Source organism: Parasteatoda tepidariorum, chromosome 10, assembly GCF_982258835.1.
Source record: "Parasteatoda tepidariorum strain Cologne lab strain chromosome 10, Ptep-v5.0, whole genome shotgun sequence".
In the NCBI taxonomy this organism is placed as follows: domain Eukaryota; kingdom Metazoa; phylum Arthropoda; class Arachnida; order Araneae; family Theridiidae; genus Parasteatoda; species Parasteatoda tepidariorum.
Genome location: NC_141764.1, coordinates 23,492,160 through 23,514,457, shown reverse-complemented (window position 1 = coordinate 23,514,457; position 22,298 = coordinate 23,492,160). Strand labels below are relative to the sequence as shown.

Here is a 22,298-nt window from a genome sequence, read left to right as displayed (position 1 = left end):
GTTAACAGTAATTTGATCCGGAACTTTATACAGTGTACACGATAGTATGGTATATTTTGAACAGAAACGTGTTTAAATTTTTCTCGGTATTACTTCCCATTACTACTGATGTTAACCTATAATTAAAATCCTCTCCTCGACTTAAATGGTATTTAACGGTACTATAATTTCGTGATAACTTATATCTTCTTGTATTTTCTGTTAAAAATAGCATGCAAGTGCCGTGTTTAAAATTTTTGATCGTGTTAAAACTTAATACTATTAAATCCTTATTATTAAATTTATTAGATCGTTAAGTTAGTTCGAATTTTAATAATATTACCGTAGTCCTGGAACTAGATATGATATGGAGAACTAAACGATGATATGGTTTAATATTGGCAAAAGCGAGGTTTATTTTTTCTCACTCTTCCCTCGCCATCTTGGATTTTAAGATAATTGTTAATGTTTCTAGACTTTGTTTGTATATAAAACAATAATATATTTTTAAAAAATTATAAAATGAAAACTCCGCTTTACTAGAATGAGAAAAATAGCGCCAATAACTTTCAAGTTTTTATGGAATTTTCTTCAAATGTATAAAACAATAAAATTATGCTGTTAATAAGTTTAAATTAAGTTTAATATTGGTAAATTGTGCCATACCCTACATTTATCAGTAATAAATATTTACAAATTTTCTCTTATTATTGTTCTAACTGATAAAAACCAATTTGGATAACACTGCAAAATTCTTTTAACGTCAACGACGCAAAGACAAAGATATTTATCAAATGTTTAAAAACATGCTAATACTGAACTACCTTTCGAAGATTGCTGATTACAGATTTGTATTTTTATAATTTTCCTTTTAAATTAAAGAATCGAAAGAACTGCACACCTTATTTTTCAATTTATTACTGCATTCTTGCCTTTTACATGTTTCGTTAGATATTGTCAAATAGAGTAAATATCGTCCTTCAGTTTATTCATTAAAATTAAAACGTTTAAGAATTCAAAGTTCCGTCTCCACTGCTTTAAAAATATCCGTCGCTTGGAAAGAGACTTCCTAATTGAGTTTGAACTGTATAAATGGTTCAAAATACAGATAATAGTTTTCAGAGTTGAACCGAGTTAAGTATGTAGTAACAGATCTTCCTTATTATTTTTAGCTGTGTGCGATGAAACAAATAAAAAAAGGTTTACTATTTGTAGGAGATGTCAAGTTTCTTGCGAGACAGGATTTCAATTTCCGGATGGAAGTACTGAAATTCTTGCAACTTGTGAAACAAGGATTGGTCAATGGTCACCTTCATATACTTTTGAAAACTGCAGAGGTTTGAAATTTTACGATAATATCTTAAAATAATTCTTAACATAGCCTATTATTGTTAAATATAATGCATGTTGGTAAGTTAATTATTTAACTAAAGCTTCCAAATTATTAAATATCTTAAACTATAAGACTTTTTTTCGTTATGAACTATTCATTTATCAATTTTAGTATTTGCTACTAGTTTATTTCAAACCTAATCAAAATTCCTTTTTAATTGTTATTTTAAACTTTTAAACATACTTTTAATGAAAAATTATTTTGTTTACAGCTATATCGGGAAGCAGCTATGGTCATGGATATCAAATACAGCAAGGTAACTTTTAAAACATATACGGCGCATTGAATGCCATAATGTGCCTGAAGCCTAATTTTGCAACTTGTAAATTAGCTCAAATTAATAAGCATACTACATTTAACAACATGAAATGTGTTATTTTGATGAAAAAACAAATTTCTTTTATAATCTTGAATGAAAAAATACATTTTTTTTTTTTGCTTACCACGCATTTTTTACCCAAAATCCATATTTTAGCTTTGCGACTTCACGCATTTCAACGGCACACGATTGCAACTTACAGATAAGGGAAAGGCGCTCTAATTTAAAGCAAAATCATCGTGATTTTGGTTACCTTGGCGATATTTTTTGCGAGAAAATGTCTTCTCTACATTCTGAAACTTCAAGGCTTTAGATGACGGTAATTTCACGACTAGATATCAGCAAATTTGAAAAGTGAGTTATCCGCCACTTTTCACTTAAAAAAACGAACGTAATAGACTACTTTGTGTTTTGAAAAAAGCATCTTTTATTTATAAGAAAATCTAAATTCAATCTCTAATTCATTCATCTATTTAACAAAATTCTAATCTATTAGCCTAAAGGTTAAAAAAATGTAGAAATGTTATTGCTATTCTGTTAAAATGTTATTGTTATTCTGTAAAAATGTTGTAAAAATGTATTTGTATTGTAAAAATGTTCTTGTTATTCTGAAGCATGAAGATTTTATCCTTTGGCAAGTTAAAATCAAATGATTTAACTAAAGATTACACAAGTCCCACAGTGGACTGATCATAAAGACACAGTTCCTAGCAGAACACCGAAGTCAAGCATCACTGGTTTGCTGTCAGTAAGCGTGTCGATGACTATTTCTATTGGCCTACGTAGGGTCCGAGGACGTGCGGTATTGGTCCTCGGTAAACTGCTCTACCACCACTGTTCTTGCTCGACTTCGCGAGCAGGTCGTCAGGCTACCAAAATGGTAGAGCCATCCCCTCTGCAGAAGATCAAAATTGCGATGGCAAGTCTTCGGATCATTTTCAGGGATGTTTCCTAGACCGTCGCCGATAGCACATTATGCAGCTCTAGTGCGACATAAATAAAATACCTACTTACCTACATATTAAACATTATACAAGTCCTATTAAACTGGCCTTTCAAAAATTATACAAGTCTCGCAGTGGATTGATCGTTAAGACACTGTTTCATGTAGAACACCGAAATCAAGTTACGGTCAATATGCGGGTGTATGACCACTTTGATCAGCCTGCGTAGGGACCGAGGTAGCGTGATATCGGTCCTTGTTAATCTGTTCTACTGTAAAATGCTCGACTTTGCGGGCAGGTCGTCGGACTACCAAAGCGGCGAAGAGATCCCCTGTTCAGAGGGTCAACATCGTGATGGCCTAACTTCCGAGCATCTTCGGGGATGTTTCCCAGACCGTCGCCAATAGCTCATTGTGCAGCTTAAGTCCAATATAAATAAACAATTACTGCTGACAAACATTATACAGGATGTAATGTTTTTCTTCCTTTATGAACTGTACGCTAACATGTACTTTTCATTAATATAATTTATTTTAGATCTTTGCCCGTCGCTAAGGAGACCAGTAAATGGCAAAAAACAGTGCAGTATGTCAAATGGAGAATGGTGAGTACCGTAATGAGTATTAGTTATGAACGAAATTTAAAATCATTTACCTAAAAGCTTGATATAACGAGTTCGTAATATTAGAGACACCCGCTATTACCACCAGTTTAAAGTCTCTGACTGAATTATAATATTAAAGATATAAAAAATTATGTGTTTATAACGAATACAAATTTACTAGCTTTTCGCTATTGCAAAATATTTCTTGAGCGAGAAATAACATTTTATAGAAAATTTAAATTTTATAGAAAATTTAAATTTTATAGAAATTACTTTTAAGAGAATTAATTTTATAAAGAAATAACATTTTATAGAAAAATAGCAAAATACATAAACGGGAAAAACGAACTCTACTTCAATTAATTTCCTTCCTATAATCTTAACCTTTATGCTAAACGACTTTAATATTTGATGATGTGAATTGTCCTTATAACGGAACATTTTATTATTAACATACATTTTATTTTATATTATCAGTTTAAACTTAAAAAATCTTCATTAGAATCTTATCCATTCACTCTTTTTTAAAGATCAATTCTCGAACCTGGTGAAAACTTCCGCTAAACAGAATCTTACGTAATAAATTTAAGTGGGAAAAAAAACTCGAAATTTTTCAAATGGCAAGGGTAGATTAAAAGAGAAATATGAATAATCACATACACTGAAAATCTACTTCTCATTTATTGAAAGGGAAACTTAAAAATTGAAACTTAAATCTCATAATTTAGAGTACTCTCTCACAATCTTTATCTTATTTTGTATTTCTTAATTAATTGGGATAAAGAACATAAAATCTTGATTTCAAGCTAAGACCTTAGACGAAATTCGTATTCTACTAGTGGCGATTAATTTTCGCACATTTTTCAAAATTTTCTATCCAAATGAAACTTTTCGAAATAAACAATTTCGCAATAAGCTAATTACGTTATTTCTGAGTGCTATTTAGCGTGGTGTGAATACATAGTTTATCTAGTATATTTTTTGTTCAGCTTTGCTAAAATTTTTAGTAGTTATTATTTAGAAATAAGCAGCTTGTAATGATTTTTTTTTAAATTTAAATAAATAAACAAAAAAAGTACATTGAGAAACATTGATTTGAGTTATAAAGAAATAAATCTCCAAAACATTTATCGCTCAAAATAAATACTAAATACTAAGCTAATATATTAATAAATTTAATCTAATTTTATATTGCCGAATTTCGAAAATCTATACTGAAACTAATAATTTAATAAATATAGATTAACTATACATAAATAATAGTTAGTTGTAAAGCTTATACTAGTTTATTGATAGCTAATAACTAACTAAATTCATAACTTATATCAAAGGCGGTTTTTGATGTATACTTCAATATATACGAATCGAAAATTGAAAATGTATTATTAACGATAAAGATAAATATAATGCATATAGGTGCTCCCAAATTATTCGATACATTTTTATATAATGCAATATCTTTTTACGATATTCAATACATTCTTTAACTTTTCAATAGATAGTTCTTCTATAAATTCTCAGTTAAATTAGATTTGGGAATTCTTAAAGTTTCAGAAAACTTTTTATTTCATAGCGATATATATATTTAATATATTTAAAGGATATATAATTCCTATTACTACGATCGAATGTAAAAGGAAAATATCCATGCATAAACGTTAAGGAGATTAATAGAATTTCCTGTGTTATAATTTATAAAATGATTGAAAATGAAAAGCATCACAACACAATTTCTCGATTAAGAAGTTCAGGCACATACTGATCAAAACTCGCATCTTCTTTGAAAGATTGAGATAATTTGTGTATAAATTACATTTTCTGTGAATGATGGCGATATTTTATAGAATCGATAATCCGATTTTCGTATGAAAACATGCGGTGAGCTTTACAAATATAATAATCATTTACGCGAGCGAAAATTAATATTAGGGAAATTTACAAAGAGACGATATTATTAATGTACATACAAAGTAATATTTTCTCATAATTAATCCTACTAAATTATTTAAATAAAGAAATCTCATTAAAGCGGAATAGTGACCACCTTTATGTATATATTTTTTAAAAAATCATTGACAAAAAGTGTTAGAAAACAGTCGCATTTAGGTTCACAAATAGAATTTAAGAAACGAAAAAACAATAAAGAAAGTCATCGAAATTTATTAGTGATGAAGACGGGGTTAAAAACATCAAAGGCTTTCTGATTTCTTGGTGAGAATTGAGCGATTCTCCAACTACAGTTTCCAACTTCTCTCTGTTTTCTTCATTTTTATTTTATCAGTCTTAAATCCCCCTACAGTCCCTAATCCCAAATCTACTGGTGATTCACTTTTATTTTTCTCGTTTACATACTAATTTGTGACGCTTATGGCTTATTATTAATTATTGGGATTATAAAATTACATATTAAGATAGGTCTTTACGGAACACCCTATATAATAATTTAAGAGTGCCTGTGAGTAATATCAACCAAAAAGAGAACTCCCCTTATTTTAACACCACCAGATAATTATAATGAACAACGGAATAAACTTTTTTCCTGTTGAATTCAATTTTTTAACAGATCTTGGATACTTTTGTACAGTTGATAAGAAAAATCTGCAATCAGGTGCTCTTTCTAAGCTCCAGTATTTTAAAAGAACAATATGGTTCATTTTTTTAGAAATTCACAAGCTATATATAAGAGACAGTCGCATAAATGTTGCGACATCATCAGAATTAACGGCCACATCATCAGAATTAAAATCACATAGAAAATCCTTTATCACTAACATTCAGAAATGTCTTTATACACAGCTAGGGGGTTTCCCCTACTATGAACTGTTTCTTTGTGTGATTCAGAACATGCCTTAATAGGGAAGCGCCCCTAGCCACGTACGGCGATATTTCCGAGCATAAGTTCCTGTGCAATTTTAATCCTGATTATCAGCCCAAACTCCCCTAGAAGTTCGTCGCAAATTTCACGTGACCTCTTAATATATATAACGTTTTGAAATTTGTACATTTCCAAAAAAAAAAAAAAAATAGAATAAAAATAATTTCATTTAACTGAAGCTTTAAAAAGAACTGTAGCTTTATGAAAGAACTTTAGCTTTAGGCACAAAACTAACATCAGATTTAAAATCCCCTCAACCGAATTCGCAATATCCATTATTTGTGTAAATGAAAGAAAAAACGCTTTGTTCCCCAGTGCAATCTGTATAGTTTTAACTCGAGTGTGATTATTTGGTAAGAATGATTTTCTTTGTTAAAAAGAATATGATTTTCTGTATTTAAAATCACTATGAATTTTACTAGGAAAAAAGAATCCTCTCATAATATTATTCTCATAATATTATAACACACTACTGGAATATTTTTAATATTTAAAAGATCAGCATTAATGATGTTTGATACTTTTTGACTCAGAAAATGAATTCCATTGCATGTTCTTTAATAAGTATTTAATAAGTAGTTCTTTAATAAGCATAAGTATTATTTTTATGACACTTAAGCCACATTCTTATGCAACGCTTAATAAACGTTAAAGGTAGGTCGAGGTGATGACACAACACCTAGATAAGAGCAGGCCTCAGCACGGGTTACCATAAATATCCTTTAGTAGTCCAAACGTAATGACATGTTTCGTATTTTCAACCACTACGCAGCTTAGTACCCTTAACAAAAAGACATCTTTCTTATTTTTCATCTACTGCGGTTAACTTCGTTAGATCGAACTACTAAATTGATCCGTGCGGAGGCCTTCCCTCTTCTAGGAGGTGTTGGAGGACACCGAATTTATGAATTCTAAAACTCCTCAAGAACCCAATCAAGAGTATTGAACTCACCTTCTGAGTCGACTTAAATGGAGGCTCCATTAAAAATTTTCTTCACTTGCTTTATACTTATTTTGAGCAATCGAGTCTAATTTTTACCTCTTTAATCGACTCATCCGACGTTATTTTACCCTCTTGCCTCTTTAAGGTTTAGTAGGAGTATGATTTCATATTCTTAGGCTGAGCGCTAGGAACTTTTTCTTGGTGTCCGGTTACCAGCTCTTCACATTCAAATCGCCACGTGCAGGAGAATTTTCGGGAATCTTATCTTTCAGGAGGCTCTCCCTGCCACGCAGTGATTTGAATGCAGTATGCGGTGATTTAAATGTTGAAAATCACGTGCGAAATATAGCCTACTACGTCGCGTGGATCTAAGAAGAAGTTGCTAGCTCGTTTAGGTAGAACTTCCTTTTCAACTCTAATTGCCTTTATGGCAACTCCTGCATAAGTTTTGCTTTTAATCAACTAATTGGTTAATCTGCGGCTCTGTTCTTCTCAACCTCTAACGAGCGTGAATTGCTCATTATCTTCATGATGATCTCCACCAACTTTCTAACACAGGACTTAATTTTAGCATCCACGCTTTCAATGGCCTTTTTTTAGCGTTATTTGATGCTTTGAAAGCTTCCTTTGTGTTAAATAGGGAGAAACCAGAAGAAGGTAAACAGTGGGTCATTTAGTATTACTGTAGGTTTAACACTAGATTGCCTAAGGAAGTCATCTTGACTGCTTCTAATTTCAATTAAAAAAACAATGATGTACACCGAAGAGGCATTACATTATGACCACCCTCCATCTATAATAATGGGCTCGCCCAGGTTTGGTTTCTCGCCAAGGAACAATGTTTTCCTTGGGCACATTAGGACCTATAATCCTCATAGAACAATTCCTGACGTCTGTAAGCTACTTGAACATAGTTGCAGACCAGGTTCACCCAGTCATGGCAACAGTTTTTTCTTCGGGAGATGTTTACCAACAGGATAATGCACCATGTCATAAGGGTCGAATCGTCATGGATTGGTTCGAGGAACATTCCAGTGACTTTCAAGTCATGTCATGGCCCCAAATTCACCTGACCTTAACCCAATAGAGCATTTGTGGTCCTACTTGGAAAACCAAATTCGTGCTGCCACGCTACCCCCTCGCAATGTGAGGGAATTGCGGGACCAATTGGTGAGCGTTTGGTACCAGATACCTCAGATTACCTATCAGCACCTTGCGGAATCAATGCCACGGCGGGTGCTAGCAGTTTTGAGGGCTAAAGGTAGTCCTACATGCTATTAGCAGGGTGGTCATAATGTAATGGCTCTTAGGTGTATATAATGACACAATTTCTTAGAATTTTGCTACTTTTTTGCAACATATAATTTTTTTATTGTCAATATTTACTAGGTATATAACAGTAAGTAGCATAAAAAATATTAAAAATTAATTTCAAGCAAATTTCTTTACACATTATTTATTCTTTTACAATGCAGTCATTTTGACTGCTTTTGGGCAATATAGGTATATATTAAATCTCAGTCTTTCTAGTGTTAAGTAAAAGTTTATTGGTACTTTATATTTAATGAGACGTGCTTTATGGTACTTAAGACTTAAAGATGTTAAAAATTAAAAAAAGAAAGTTATCACTATTTATTACAGGAAGTGTCGCATTACTTGCTTGGATGATCACCGATTTCCAGACGGGAATACTGAAATGACACTTATTTGCTTTACAAGAATTGGACAATGGCAACCCAGTAGCACATTTGAAGATTGCAGATGTAAGTGTATGCTCAAATTTGGCGTGTGTTTTCAATAAGAACAGATTTCAAGCGAATGTCACCGTAATTCTTGTATTTATATTTTCAAGAAAATTATCTCAATTTTCCAAAGTGAATTACGTTTTGTTTTAAAATGCAAGTGTGGGAATTGCAGATAAAACTTTTTAAAGTAAATTTCTGGAAAAATAAAACTTTGAATAGTCTCCTAGGTTTCTTCAAATAGGAGACAAGAACACGTTTGATGGAATATTTAACAGAACTCAGTCACCCAAAAATTATCTCCTTCAGCAGAGTATTGACCGTTTTTAATTTTTGTCAATTAAAAACTCATTTTGTAATGTACGAGCGTCATCCAGTAAGTAAGTTTCCCTATTTTTTCTAAAAAAAGAACTCACACTTTGAAGAACATACTTATTGGCAACAAGTACAGCAATGTTTCAGCTATTTTTCAACATAGCCACCACAAGAATTGAGACACTTATCGTATCGTGGGAATCAACTTCTGTATCCCTCTGTCGAAGAACTCTGCCGCCTGTGAATGGAACCAGCGTGTGACAGACGTCTTCAACGGAACTGCAGAAATTGCGATGTGGCATTCAAAACAAGAGGCGTGGAATGCTTACTGCAGGTGTTGTGCTCCTCCATGACAATGCTCGTCCACATACGGCTCGACGCACAGCAGCTGTTTTGACGGAATTTGCTTGGAAGTTGTTCATCATCCACCCCCACAGCCCTGATCTTGCTCCCAGCGATTTTCACGTTTTCTTGCACTTACACAAGAAATTCCTGTCCTCCGGTGAGCGTTTTGGCAACGACGAAAAGCTGAGGACGTCTGCCACACGCTGGTTCCATTCACAGGCGGCAAAGTTCTACGACAGAGGGATACAAAAGTTGATTTTTAGATACAAGTGTCTCAATTCTGCTGGTGGCTATGTTAAAAAATAGCTGAAACATTGCTGTACTTGTTGCCAATAAATATGCTCCTGAAAGTGTGAGTTCTTTTTTTAAAAAAAATAGGGAAACTTACTTTCTGGATGCCCCTCGTATTTACTAAGTTAAACCCTAAATACTAAGTTAAGCGCTAAATTAAACGCAAAAAATGCTCATATGTTACTCAAATCATAATTTGTTTTTCTTTTTTTAATGTAAGTAAACGGTAAACTAGCATTAATTGACGTTAAATTTTCTTAGCTCTTTAAATTAAATATGAAAATCTTCACCTAATACTTTTAAAGCTCAATATCTATCTGCATATGAAATTTCAGCTCGATAGGTGATCCAAATCTAGGTTTTATTTTTGAATAAACCAATTACTCGCATTTTAAAAGCAAAAATTGCTTTTCAAACATTTTTTTTTTATCTTACATTTATATACAAGTTATAAAAAAAGTATTTAAAACTAATGACACACATTCAACGCAACAATTCTCTTGTGTAGACTAGTATAGAACAGTATGACTGTACTAGACTTGCATTTTCTTCTGATCTTTGTAACCTCCGACATTTGAAGCTTATAGAGCAAATTTTTTTTCTAGTGGTAGTAAATAAAAGCAGAAATATTTATTAAATAAAAAAAACATCTAAAACTGTTTTCAGAACTTATGGATTTACGCGTTTATTCTTCTGACTATATAAATAAGTATTTAAATAATTAATATGTAATGGTGTCCAAAACTCTTTTAAATCTTACTTTTAAAATCATTAATACAATATCTCTTACTACAATGAAACAGATTGTTTGAAGATACAAAAATTACATAGTTGTTGGAAGATGCGTATTTTTATTTCCAATCATATGTTACATTTTATCGTTGATGCAGGCTTCATAGAAAGTAACATTCATAAAATGGCTTTTAACAAATCGATGCCATTTTGAATAACAACTGCTTTTACAGCCGCGACTTTTTTTTAAACAAAAATATAAAAGTAACGAAAATATCTCCCAAACCAAAAAGAGCTTTGGGAAGAATCTGTCAAGATCTTGACATCTCAAATATTCTTTTAATCTTAAATTCGAAAACTCAAATATTCTTTTAAAGCAATGACTTATTTGTAATGAAACTTTTAAAATATTCAAAACTTTATTTTATACGTAATAAATTAAATTTATATTTTTATCAATTTAGATTTATATCATCTTTATTTTTTTTTATTTAGCGTCTTCAGGGGGTAGCTATGGACATGGTTATAATCAACAATATGGTATGTTTGGTATTGATATTTATACTTAATTAGTTCAGCTTATTTAGTTTTATATCGAATTGAAGTTTCGACCTCCAATTTAAAATTTTACTTAATTTAATAATTCTTCAATTTTTCATGTGATTTCATGCAATTTAATAATCTTCTCCTGAGATGTTATAAAGATAATTTAGATTCATGTTTTTTTTAAACTTTTTAGTGCTTTTACGCAATCGAATATGTTTTTATTCTTTTACATAAACCTAATTCTTTAAGATTGAATTTACATTTTTAGTTCATTTAATAATTCTTCAATTTTTCATGTGATTTCATGCAATTTAATAATCTTCTATTAGGATGCTAAAAAAACATTAATCTAAATTATCTCCAACTTTTTAGTGCTTTTATGCAATAGAATATGTTTTTATTTTTTTGCATAGACCTAATTCTTTAAGCTTGAATTTATATTTTTAGTTCAATGTAATTTTTCATACCATTAAACGCCCTTTTAACATATTTACTACCCGATATAATCTAATAGAAAAATCTGCTAAATCTCTCTCCATGGTGATAAAATTAGGAATTATCAATTTCATTTTTAATTTAAATCCAAAATTTCGCTTATTGAAGCAAAAAAGTACTTTTAGTACAAGAACTATCATGACGTAAATTAGTAACCTAGGTTTTGCTTATTACTAAAACTAATTAAGATATTATTTTTCAGTTTCTGGCTCAGGGGGTAGCAGTGGAGGCTCAAACACTCATTATCAACAAGGTATGTTATTTCTTAGAATTAATATAAACTAAGCATTTATTCTCTAAGCATTTCCTATTTCTGAATCATTTCCTTCATAAATTATACAGATGGAAAAATGTTGGTTCGTTTCGGGAAAAAAAATGTGTGCTTAAAAGAAAGTGCAGATGATCACGAACGCGCAAATTCACGAACCGTAAAATAGCAAATCCGAAAAAGAAAAAAGACAAGTTTCCAACAAAAAATGGAAAATAAAATAAAGGTGAAAAATAAAACAAGAAAACACGAGCCAGCTGTGAGGAAAATCAGGGCAGGGTGTATTTTCAAGCACTATAGTAAAATAGGAAAAAAAAATCGAATCTTTTACTAGGGAAAATAACATTCATTTAAAGGAAATACGATTCAAAAGCATCATGATAAATCATCTTAGCTACTTTGTTATTCATTTTTCAAATTACTTCGTTCTCTTCATTCACGAATTTTATCGATTAATGAGAATGAACGTTTATTTTTCAGCACCCGAAACAACTTTTATCGACTATTATAATTTCTGAAGAAAATGAAGAAATTACATCATCAAAGCCATGGCGATTGAGTGGAAAGGGCGTTCGCCTTCCAATGAGGTGAACCGGGTTCAAATCCCCGCAATAGCTGGTCGATAGGATTTCCGAACCCGTCTCGCACCGACCACAGAGTAGACTTAAAATATCCTCAGTTGTAGACAGATCCCGGGTGAGAGTTCTCTTGTCGTCAGGTTAACCGTGGGAAGTTTTCGCGGTATTCCTCTCCATGTAACGCAAATTCGGGTTTGCTCCTCCTCGAAGGTAAAATTTCTCTTACTACTTCATCCAGGAATTCCCTTGTCTTCTGGATTGCGTTCAAAATTGCAAGGTTGCGGAATTTGAACATTAGTAGTCGTACACCCAAAATTGGGGGTCGGTTGTTAAATGAGGGTTATAAAATAAAATCACATTAAAAAAGGCATATTTATGCTTCATTTTTTTAGGATTATGCATTTCAAATTTCTAATACTGTAACATCATATTTCCATATTATGCATTCAATTATCTTTACAAATCCTTTTGATCCCCACACTAAATATCTTATAACAAAATATGAACCATTTATTTAAACTTGTTTTGAAGTAAAATGGAGAGAAAAAAATTGTCACTCTTCTATTTGTAGATAAAATTTTTGAGTTCTAACTCAACATAATTTTACTATCTTTTGCATATATTGTGACTGAAGGAAATTTTATTACCAGCATGATGCAAAAAATACCCGCGAATTAGATCCACCTGGCAATAAGTTTAGAAAATATTAATTTAAAAATAATTCTTTTTTGAAGTGAAACTTAAGCTTTATTAATTTAGCATAAAATTTCCCTCCTAGCATGTGAATTAACAGCCAAATTTATGTTTGAAGCCCAGGTTTTGTTAGCGATGAAACTCATAAAGACATTAATTTTCAGTTTCTGGGTCAAGGGGAAGCGGAGGAAGTTCTAACACTCATTATCAACAAGGTACGTTTCTGTATGCCTTTAAACTATGCTTTTTCACACTAAGTATTGATCTTTATATAACGCCCTTTTGTTTTGAAACATGAACCAAAACTATTTTTCAACTTTGGCAAACTTGAACACCATAAGATAAATTCTTAAACGAACTCTTAATTTCAAATCGCTGCAAATAATTTTCACATTATGAATTGTTCTTATAATATCATGTGGGTCAAAATTATATTTTCCACCTGATGCAACAAGGTAAGTTTCCTTATGGTTCTAAACTGTGTTTTTTCACACTACGCATTTTTTTAAAGATGAAATGTGAACGAAAATTTTTTTTTTTAGCTATCACACGCTTTGTTACAACAAAGCGATAAATTTAGAAATTATTACTTTCTTTTTAAAAAAGTAATTCTGAAGCTTTATGAATTTAGCATGAAATTTTACTTCTAGTGACGAATCAACAGCTTAACTCAATTTTGTAGACTAGGTTTTGCTTATCTATAGAGCTCATAAAGACATTAATTTTCAGTTTCTGGTTCAGGGGGAAGCGGTGGAAGTTCAAGCACACATCATCAACAAGGTAAGTTTCTTTATGTCTGTAAAATACGCTTTTTCATATAAAGCATTGAGCTGGCCAGGTGGGCGAACGGTTAGCGCGCCTGACTGCGAAGCCATTGGTTGCGGTTTCGAATCCCACTCTGGGCATGGATGCTTCTCTCTCTCTCTCTCTCTGTACTGTACTCTGTTGTGTGTGATGTGTGACTGTGGCCCACCCTATAAACGGGTTTGTGGCAGTGTGGCGCGGGCAATGCTGATCAACTCCGTGACTTTGGTTCACAGGTGCCCACTGGGTAACGCTAAATGAGTAACAATTCCAGAATCTTCATAGGCAAAGATTCAAATTCAGTGCCTGCCATAAGAAAAAAACATAAAGCATTGAACTATATAACGCGTTATGTTATAAAACATGAACCAAAATTATTTTTTCAGCTTTGGCAAACTTTAATGCTACAAGAAAAGATTTTTGATGTATGCTTTTTGAACTCTCATTATCAAAATTATATTTTTTATCTGATGAAACAAGGTTTCTTTATGCCTCTAAATTGCGCTTTCTTACGCTGCGCTTTTTTGCAATAAAATGTGAACCAATTCAACACATTGTAATAATTTAAAACAAGGCAATAAATTTGGAAATTATTACTTTCATTTTAAAAGTAATGCTTAACCTTTACAATTTAGAATAACATTTTACTTGTAGCGTGCGAATTAACAGCCTAACTCAACTTTGTAGCCTCAGTTTTGTTTATCTTTGAAATTCATAAGGACATTAATTTTCAGTTTCTGGTTCTGGAGGTAGCAATGGAAGCTCTAGTACTCATTATCAACAAGGTTAGTTTCTTTATGCCTGTAACATGAACCAAAGATATTTTTTTTCAACTTTTGCGAACTTTAATTGCAGCATGATAAGTTTTTTAACGTATGCCCGTTGAGGAACTCCATATCACATAGGTACGAACTAATATTCATATTATGTATTTTTTATAATATCTTTTTGGTCAAAATTATATATTCCGTTTGATGCAACAAGGTAAGTTTTTATTACGCTTCTAAACTGCTCTCATTTTTGTTATAATACATGAACCGAGTTTAACTATGACACGCTTTGCTACAACAAGATAGCTTCTTAATGTACGAAACTTTGTGAACTTAATATCAAAGCACTACACTGTAAAAAATTTTAGTGTATCTGAATACCAACAATAGTGCCAACTACTTTACTCCAAAGTGGGGCTACACTAAGTGTTCCACTACACTAAAATCGATAGTTCGTTGTGTAACAAACACTTAAAATATTATTTTATTCTGCTTGGTGTAAATAAGATTTGTTATTGAGTAGCACAAAAACTTATAATTACAGTAAGATAAAATCAGTTAAATTACTTATACGATTAAATGTAAAGCAAGAATTATAAATTTAAGATGCATTTATATTAAGTTGACCAGCGAGTTTTTAAAACCAAACAGATCTTTGAAAACTCACTGTTTTAGCTTTTCAATTTAATATTCTAAGAACAGAAATACCTCACAGAGGAGAGAGAATATTTTTAAAAATAATTAAAAAAGCATGGAAGTAAGTATTTGAAAGTTCTTTTAATAATTTTGCTACCAGTTTTTTAAGTTTTAGGAGGATCCTGATCAGCGTAACGCATTCAATATTTATTATTATATTTCTAATATATATTTCTAATATATATTTCTAATGTAATATATTTTTAATATAATATAATTCTAATATAATATACTTCTGATATAATCATAATACATGTATAATTAGTTTCTTAATTAAATATACACATGGCGTAGAGACAATATTAACATGAATTTAAATTAAGTTTAACAGACCCGAAGTAAATAGAATTTACAATAGACAAATTTATGTAAATATTCTTATGAAAATATAAATATATAAATACCTTTATTATACAACTACAATCATACGTGCCTTATATAACTATTTACGTGGTCAGTTTGTCAAATTAATCTGACGAGAAGATTGAAATTACTTGGCAAATTATCGACGAGGAGGTTGTAATTCTGTAGGCACAGCGGTCGATAGCTACGCCTAGAACTGAATTAGGCTTCGAACACCACCATCATAGATCGAAAATCTCTACCCCTTTAGAAAATCACATATTTAGAAATTATGTTGAATAATAATAATAAATAATTACACATTCATTATATGTAGCTGGAGTATTCTGACATTGATCACATCGTTTCTAATAAAAATGAAATTACATTTACCTTTAGTTTCCAAAATTTACGAAGCATTCAAAAATGACCAGAACACATCCTCCGGTTTGTAGACAATCTTAATTTTTTTTTCCAATGGCAGGCACTGAACTTTTAAGTTTTTCGCCAAAATATTGCCGAAGTATTACTCATTTAACGTTACCCAGTGGGCACCTGTAAACTTAAATCACGGAGGCGAGCAATATTAACCCCGCCACACTGCCACAAATGCCCGTTTATAGGATGGGCAACATTCACACTATAGAGAACAAACAGAGAGAAACATCCATGCTCCGAGCGGGATTCGAACCCGCAGCCAATGACTCCGCAGTCAGGCACGCTAATCGCTCGACCATCTGGCTGGCAACTGATTATTCAATACATTTAATTTGCTGAAACTTTTATCAATTATTGGTGCTTAGTTTCAGCGACACCCTTTAAAGCGTGTATGAACACTCGATTTGGTATGATCTTGAAATTATGCAAATATTTAGAGTTTCTTAACACCAAATTCAGATAGGTATTACACCACAGAGTTTGCAGTGTACTAATTGATCTACACAGAATGCATTGTTTATTATAGTTGTTGGCTGAAAATTATCCCCCCCCCCTGATGCAATATCGTAAAATTCCGAATAATTATTAACGCATTCTCTTATTCTGCAATACGCTAGCATAAAATCGCCCCGTTGTAAAAATAAAATTTGTTAAAAACTAAGATTTCTACAATTTTCCCACAGAAAATTCCCATACTCTAAAACTACAGAAATATATAAAAGGAATCGCTACTACAACTTAAGTTAATTTTTTTGTTTATTTATTTTAAATGCATTTGATGATACGCTTCGTTAAGCTAAATAATTCGCCTTACTGCCAGTAGTTACAAGAAAGCAAAGCTCCGCAATAAAGTAAAAGTGCATGGTACTGGCTTCTAAGCACTTTTATGAAAAGTCTTACATCCTTGTCGCAATGGGGTCACTATCAAAAAAAAAAAAAAATGGAAATTGAATTCGACATGATTTTCACGTTTATATTCGAATTTTATTTTATTTAATAAATTAGTAATCAGGTTCTGGCAACATTAAAACTGCAACAAAAATTTTGTTTGCAGCTGAAACAAACACAATTTAAAAAAAACATAAATATCGTATTATATGCACCGAAGAGCCATTACATTATGACCACCCTGCTAATAACATGTAGGACTACCTTTAGCCCTCAAAGCTGCTAGCACCCGCCTTAGCATTGATTCCACAAAGTGCTGATAGGTAGTCTGAGGCATCTGGTACCAAGCGCTCACCAACTGGTCCTGCATTTCCCTCACATTGCGAGGGGTAGCGTGGCAGCACGAATTTAGTTTTCCAAGTTGGACCACAAATGCTCTATTGGATTAAGGTCATGTGAATTTGGGGGCCAAGACATGACTTGAAAGTCACTGAAATGTTCCTCGAACCAATAGATGACGATTCGACCCTTATGACATGGTGCATTATCCTGTTGGTAAACAACATCCCCTGCTGGAAAAACTGTTGCCATGAATGGGTGAACCTGGTCTGCAACTCTGCTCAAGTAGCTTACAGACGTCAGGGATTGTTCTATGAGGATTATGGGTCCTATTGTGCCCCATGAAAACATGTTCCTGGGCGAGAAACCATGAAAACATGGGCGAGTCCATTATTATAGATGGAGGGTGGTCATAATGTATTGGCTCTTCGGTGTATATTAGGTACTTTTACGGGGATCTAAGCTAGAAAGAGTTATAATTCATGTTATATAGTGAATAATTCGAAATTCATAAAATTATTCTATTTTACTCTAGTTTCTGGGTCAGGAGGAAGAGGAGGAAGTTCCAACAGTGACTACTCACGATGTAATTTTTATTTCTATATTTTTAGTTCTAATAATACAGTTGCTTGAAACTGGATTACATTGTAAACAAATGCCATTTTTCATGAAAAAAAGTTTTTTTTTAATATATAAAGTATTTTTTAAAACTAATAATTAGCCACAAATTAAAGGTATACCTCAATGTTTCAGATTTTAGCCATTAAATGTTACTCAATTTTACTGAATCTGTAAGTTAAAACAACATAATTTGCAAATATAATTATGCCAAGTTTAGTTGTTGCTTCGATTTTGATACGAAAATTTATGATTTATTATTGTTGAACAACAAACCATTCATATCATTACGCAAAGCTTTTTTTCCCCTAGATCAATTACAAAAATCGATATTCACTTTTCAATTTTAATTATCCTTACCCTAATATTTCAAAAAGCAATTTTCTAGTTACCAAGTTTTGCAACTAGAAAATTATCTCTCATCTTTCAGTCAGCGAGAAGTTATTAGGATTTTTTTTTCTTTGTGATACACTAGTTACTGATATTTATAATAGTTAAATGCTAATTTTGTTTTTAATTACCATTCCTAAAAAGTCTAAAAATAGAAAAATTAATAAGCGGAACTTTTTAATTAGGAAATAACTGTAATATATTTCGCAAGCAATAATTGCCTTTTTCAGTGTTTTTTTTTAATATAGTATATTTATTTTTAATTTCAGTTTTATTAGATAGCGCTTTAAACAACTCCATTTTACATAGAACCACTTTTATAGTTGGATAAAAGTTTGCTTTTTTTTACTTTTGTTTTAATCAAGAAGACAGCAAATTTTATAAATAACCTTTATAATTAGTTACAATTGCTTTGATTTCTAATGATTAGTAGTTATAATCAACATAATTGCAATTGTACAGCATGCTGTTTATAATCAGTGTTATAAATGTAATCGTTACCTAAAACTAATAACCTTTTACTTGCTAATGTCCCAAAAATGGAACATGGACTTGGAGTTTGAATTTTATGAGCATTTAAAATTCGAATAATATTATTCTTTATACATTTAAAATGCACATTCTGAAGTGATTGTTTTATTTAGTTTAGTTCCGTTTCCATAATGATTTGATTTTTGATGAATTTTAGAAATTCGATACAATTTGTAAATCTTCATCCTGCTTGTAATATAATTTATGAAAAGTGTAATTTTTATAATGCGACTACAAATACTTACATGTTATTACAGGTCTATTAATATAACCTTCTATTAGTTATCAAATGTAAAATTTTATTTTGTATGGTGTAAGTTTAAACCAAATGTCCTATTTTTAGAACATTGGCGTTTCTTGTGTCCTATTTTTAAATTTCAAGTGGATTATGGAATTAAGTTGCGTACATTTCATTCATTTCTTACTATTACAGTTATTCACTGTAAATTGCGACGTTTGAATGGAAAAAAAGAGAAAGACTGAACGTGTTTAGGATCAAATTCTTTTGACATGCATTTGTGGTTAACAAAGTTAAAGTGACATAATGCTTGGAAAGCAATGCAAGATATGCTCTCTTTCATACTCAATTTTTTTCTTCTCTTTTGTGATAAGTTGATGACTTTCAGAGGCTTGTAATACTTTTTGAGTTATTTGACAATGATAGAGTTGAAATCTAACATTCAGGGTGTTTATAAACGTGTTCTTAACAGTGATATTTAATGGATTCTTGATTATGATAGTTTTACTTCCTGATTCTTGTGTCTTATTTTACTTCCGTGGTGAATTTGTTGTGATCACTTAAGTTGAAGAAAACCATGTACTTTTTTTTAATTTGCCTAATTTACAAAGCACTATGTATGCACGAAACAGGTTATGCACTAAATGATGCATAACGATACAGCAGCCAGTGATCTTGTTAGAAACATTTTCGGGTTAAGTTTTGGAAGTTCTAGATCTTTTTCTGCTAGAGTTTTTTCATCAAGCGTTATTACCATCCTATGTAGATAGAATATTGTTCTTTAAAATATAAAGAGGTTGAAGTAGAAAATCAAATCTTAGAGTCAAGTGCAAAAAGAAAAATAATAAGTAAATAAATAAAATACAAAATAACAAAAAAGCGAAAGCCTAATTAGAAAATCCAATTAGAAAGCGAAATTCAATGAGCCAACAGCATTGAAAAAAGCGAAAACAATTTCTTAAAAATGTCACGAACATATGAATTGTGCTCCTCTTTGTGTATTTTAAAAACTATTCCTGGAGAATATGTAAAATTTCTCGTCAGTACACAATAATTTTATGCATTAAAAAAGTTTTAACTAGAAATATATTTCTTAAAACAATATTTTACATTTTTATCATCACCGGAAAAAAAACATTTTTATCACCGCCTCTGTCAGACGCAAAAATCTGAAATTTGATGTTTAATGTATTTACAAAATGAAACTTAAAAGGAACACTAAAACAAACTATTGCAAACTAAGTACAAACTTAAAACAAATCATAAATACATACCCAAAAAATATAAATGTATTTGTAAACTGTTAATAATTAAATACATTTTTCTTAACACTATCCATTCTTCTTTACATAAGCCAAAACTTGTAATATTTTCTCAAGTGTTTCTATAGTATTGTTTCTAGATAGATGTTTTTCAATTTTCGGATATTTACAGGAGATAACATTGAATAACTAAACATGTTATTGCCTAATGTTTTTCTCTTAAAAAGCTCTAAAACACTTTGAAAATAAATAAAAGCTGAAAATGTGGTCCATCATTATATAGTCTCAAGTTCTTTAGTTTGAATAGAATTTTATTTTTGTTCTAACAAATGATATTTCTAGTTGCAGGAGGAGGTGGTGGTAGTGGAAGTCGCAGTAGTTATGACGAGCAAAGTAAGTTTTAGAATTATTTAAGAAATTTGTCTGATAAATTTAAACATAAATTTATATCAAACTTAATTTTAACCATGTTGAAATACATACTGACTGAATTGCTAATGTTGCATTGCGTGCACTTATTTTACAGATGATTATTACTATTTTCTTTTATTTTGGGGGGGGGGATTTGATTAAAAGTTAGCTTTTATTTGATTACATTTTAGCATGGTAAATAACACTTACTAGATTGAGACTTAAATAAGATTTAATTTTATGAAAAGGCTATTTGGGTATGAAAACGGTAATTTACAAACCGTTATTAAGAAGGAAGTCGACAAAATATATCATTAACTAAAAATAAATTCAAAAAGCAGATCGAAATATGAGAATATTGTTAACAAATGTGAGTAATTTAAAGATGTTGAGTAGAATCATTACCATCAATATACAATATTTTAAAATTAAAATTCGCTTGTTTTACACAAACTTCTGAGAACGCAATTTTTAAGTTAAAACAAAGTTTAAATAAATGCATGCGTCGTTAGCATTTCAAAATTTATAAGATGCATAGTTTTGTGAATATTTAGAATTTAATCAGTCCTCTTTTAGCAAAATATCCGCTGAGCTACCTTGAAATACGTAACTAAATTGTAGCGTTTGAAGATTATATCAGAATGTGGAGTGTTTAGTTGGTAAGTATGTTAGATGAAAAGTCGAATAATGGGTGTCAAATCTCATTTTACCCCAACTGATTTTCGCTCTCTGCTGAAAATAGCTCATATTAATACCGTTACATTTTAATTAAGTTTAACGCATTTAACATAGCGTTTCCTGATAAAATTTACCAAAATTAGCCATTATGTGGTTATTGCTTGGAAGTGCTACACCAGGACAACCTTTAATTCATTAAATGAAGACTGTACTAAATATAACTTTGTGAATATTCTTGTGTAAAATGACTTTCACTTTGAAGGTCTCTCTTGCTTTCATTATATGCTTGTCTGAAATTGAATGAAAATAGTTCACAATCAATGCTTGAGAAGTTGATATAATGTTCTGATTAATAAAAATTGTTGACAAAACTCAAATTTTCTTGAATTATTTTAAATTTATTTAGACAAAATTCAAGAAATGTGTGTGGAACCAGCAGAGCCGAAGAATGGCGTGATTTATTGCACAAAATACAATGGCCAAAGGTACATGTAATAAGTTCTTATTTGCAAATCAAAAAACAGCATTGTTCAAGGAAAGCTGTCTTTATATATTATTGATATTTAGCTAATCCAGATATTTATCTAATGTTTGCTTTTATCAAATTTTAGTTTTTATTAAAGCATGATTTTTTCTAATCTGTATTATGACCTAACCTTTTTCTTTATATAATCTGCATTATTTAGTCTGTATCTTTGCATATTACATGTCTTTACCTAATCATTTTTATTATTTAATTTAACTTTATCAAATTTATGTTTTTACCTAATCTGTATCTTTATCTGTTTTCTTTCTTTCTCAAATCTTTATATTTATTTTTCATGATCTTCG

At 31.0% G+C, this 22,298-nt stretch overlaps 1 protein-coding gene across 1 annotated transcript in view; it reads left to right on the top strand.

Annotated features, from left to right (window-relative positions):
* LOC107439698 (uncharacterized) overlaps window positions 1-22,298 on the top strand; it is a 310,740-nt gene that overhangs the window by 42,716 nt on the left and 245,726 nt on the right. Inside the window, exons 19-28 of the mRNA XM_087152696.1 lie at window positions 1,195-1,316; window positions 1,584-1,628; window positions 3,173-3,239; window positions 8,699-8,820; window positions 10,978-11,022; window positions 11,726-11,776; window positions 13,792-13,842; window positions 17,875-17,925; window positions 20,721-20,771; window positions 21,874-21,952. Of these exons, the coding sequence (XP_087008822.1) occupies window positions 1,195-1,316; window positions 1,584-1,628; window positions 3,173-3,239; window positions 8,699-8,820; window positions 10,978-11,022; window positions 11,726-11,776; window positions 13,792-13,842; window positions 17,875-17,925; window positions 20,721-20,771; window positions 21,874-21,952 (684 nt within the window). The remainder of the gene's footprint in view (window positions 1-1,194; window positions 1,317-1,583; window positions 1,629-3,172; window positions 3,240-8,698; window positions 8,821-10,977; window positions 11,023-11,725; window positions 11,777-13,791; window positions 13,843-17,874; window positions 17,926-20,720; window positions 20,772-21,873; window positions 21,953-22,298) is intronic.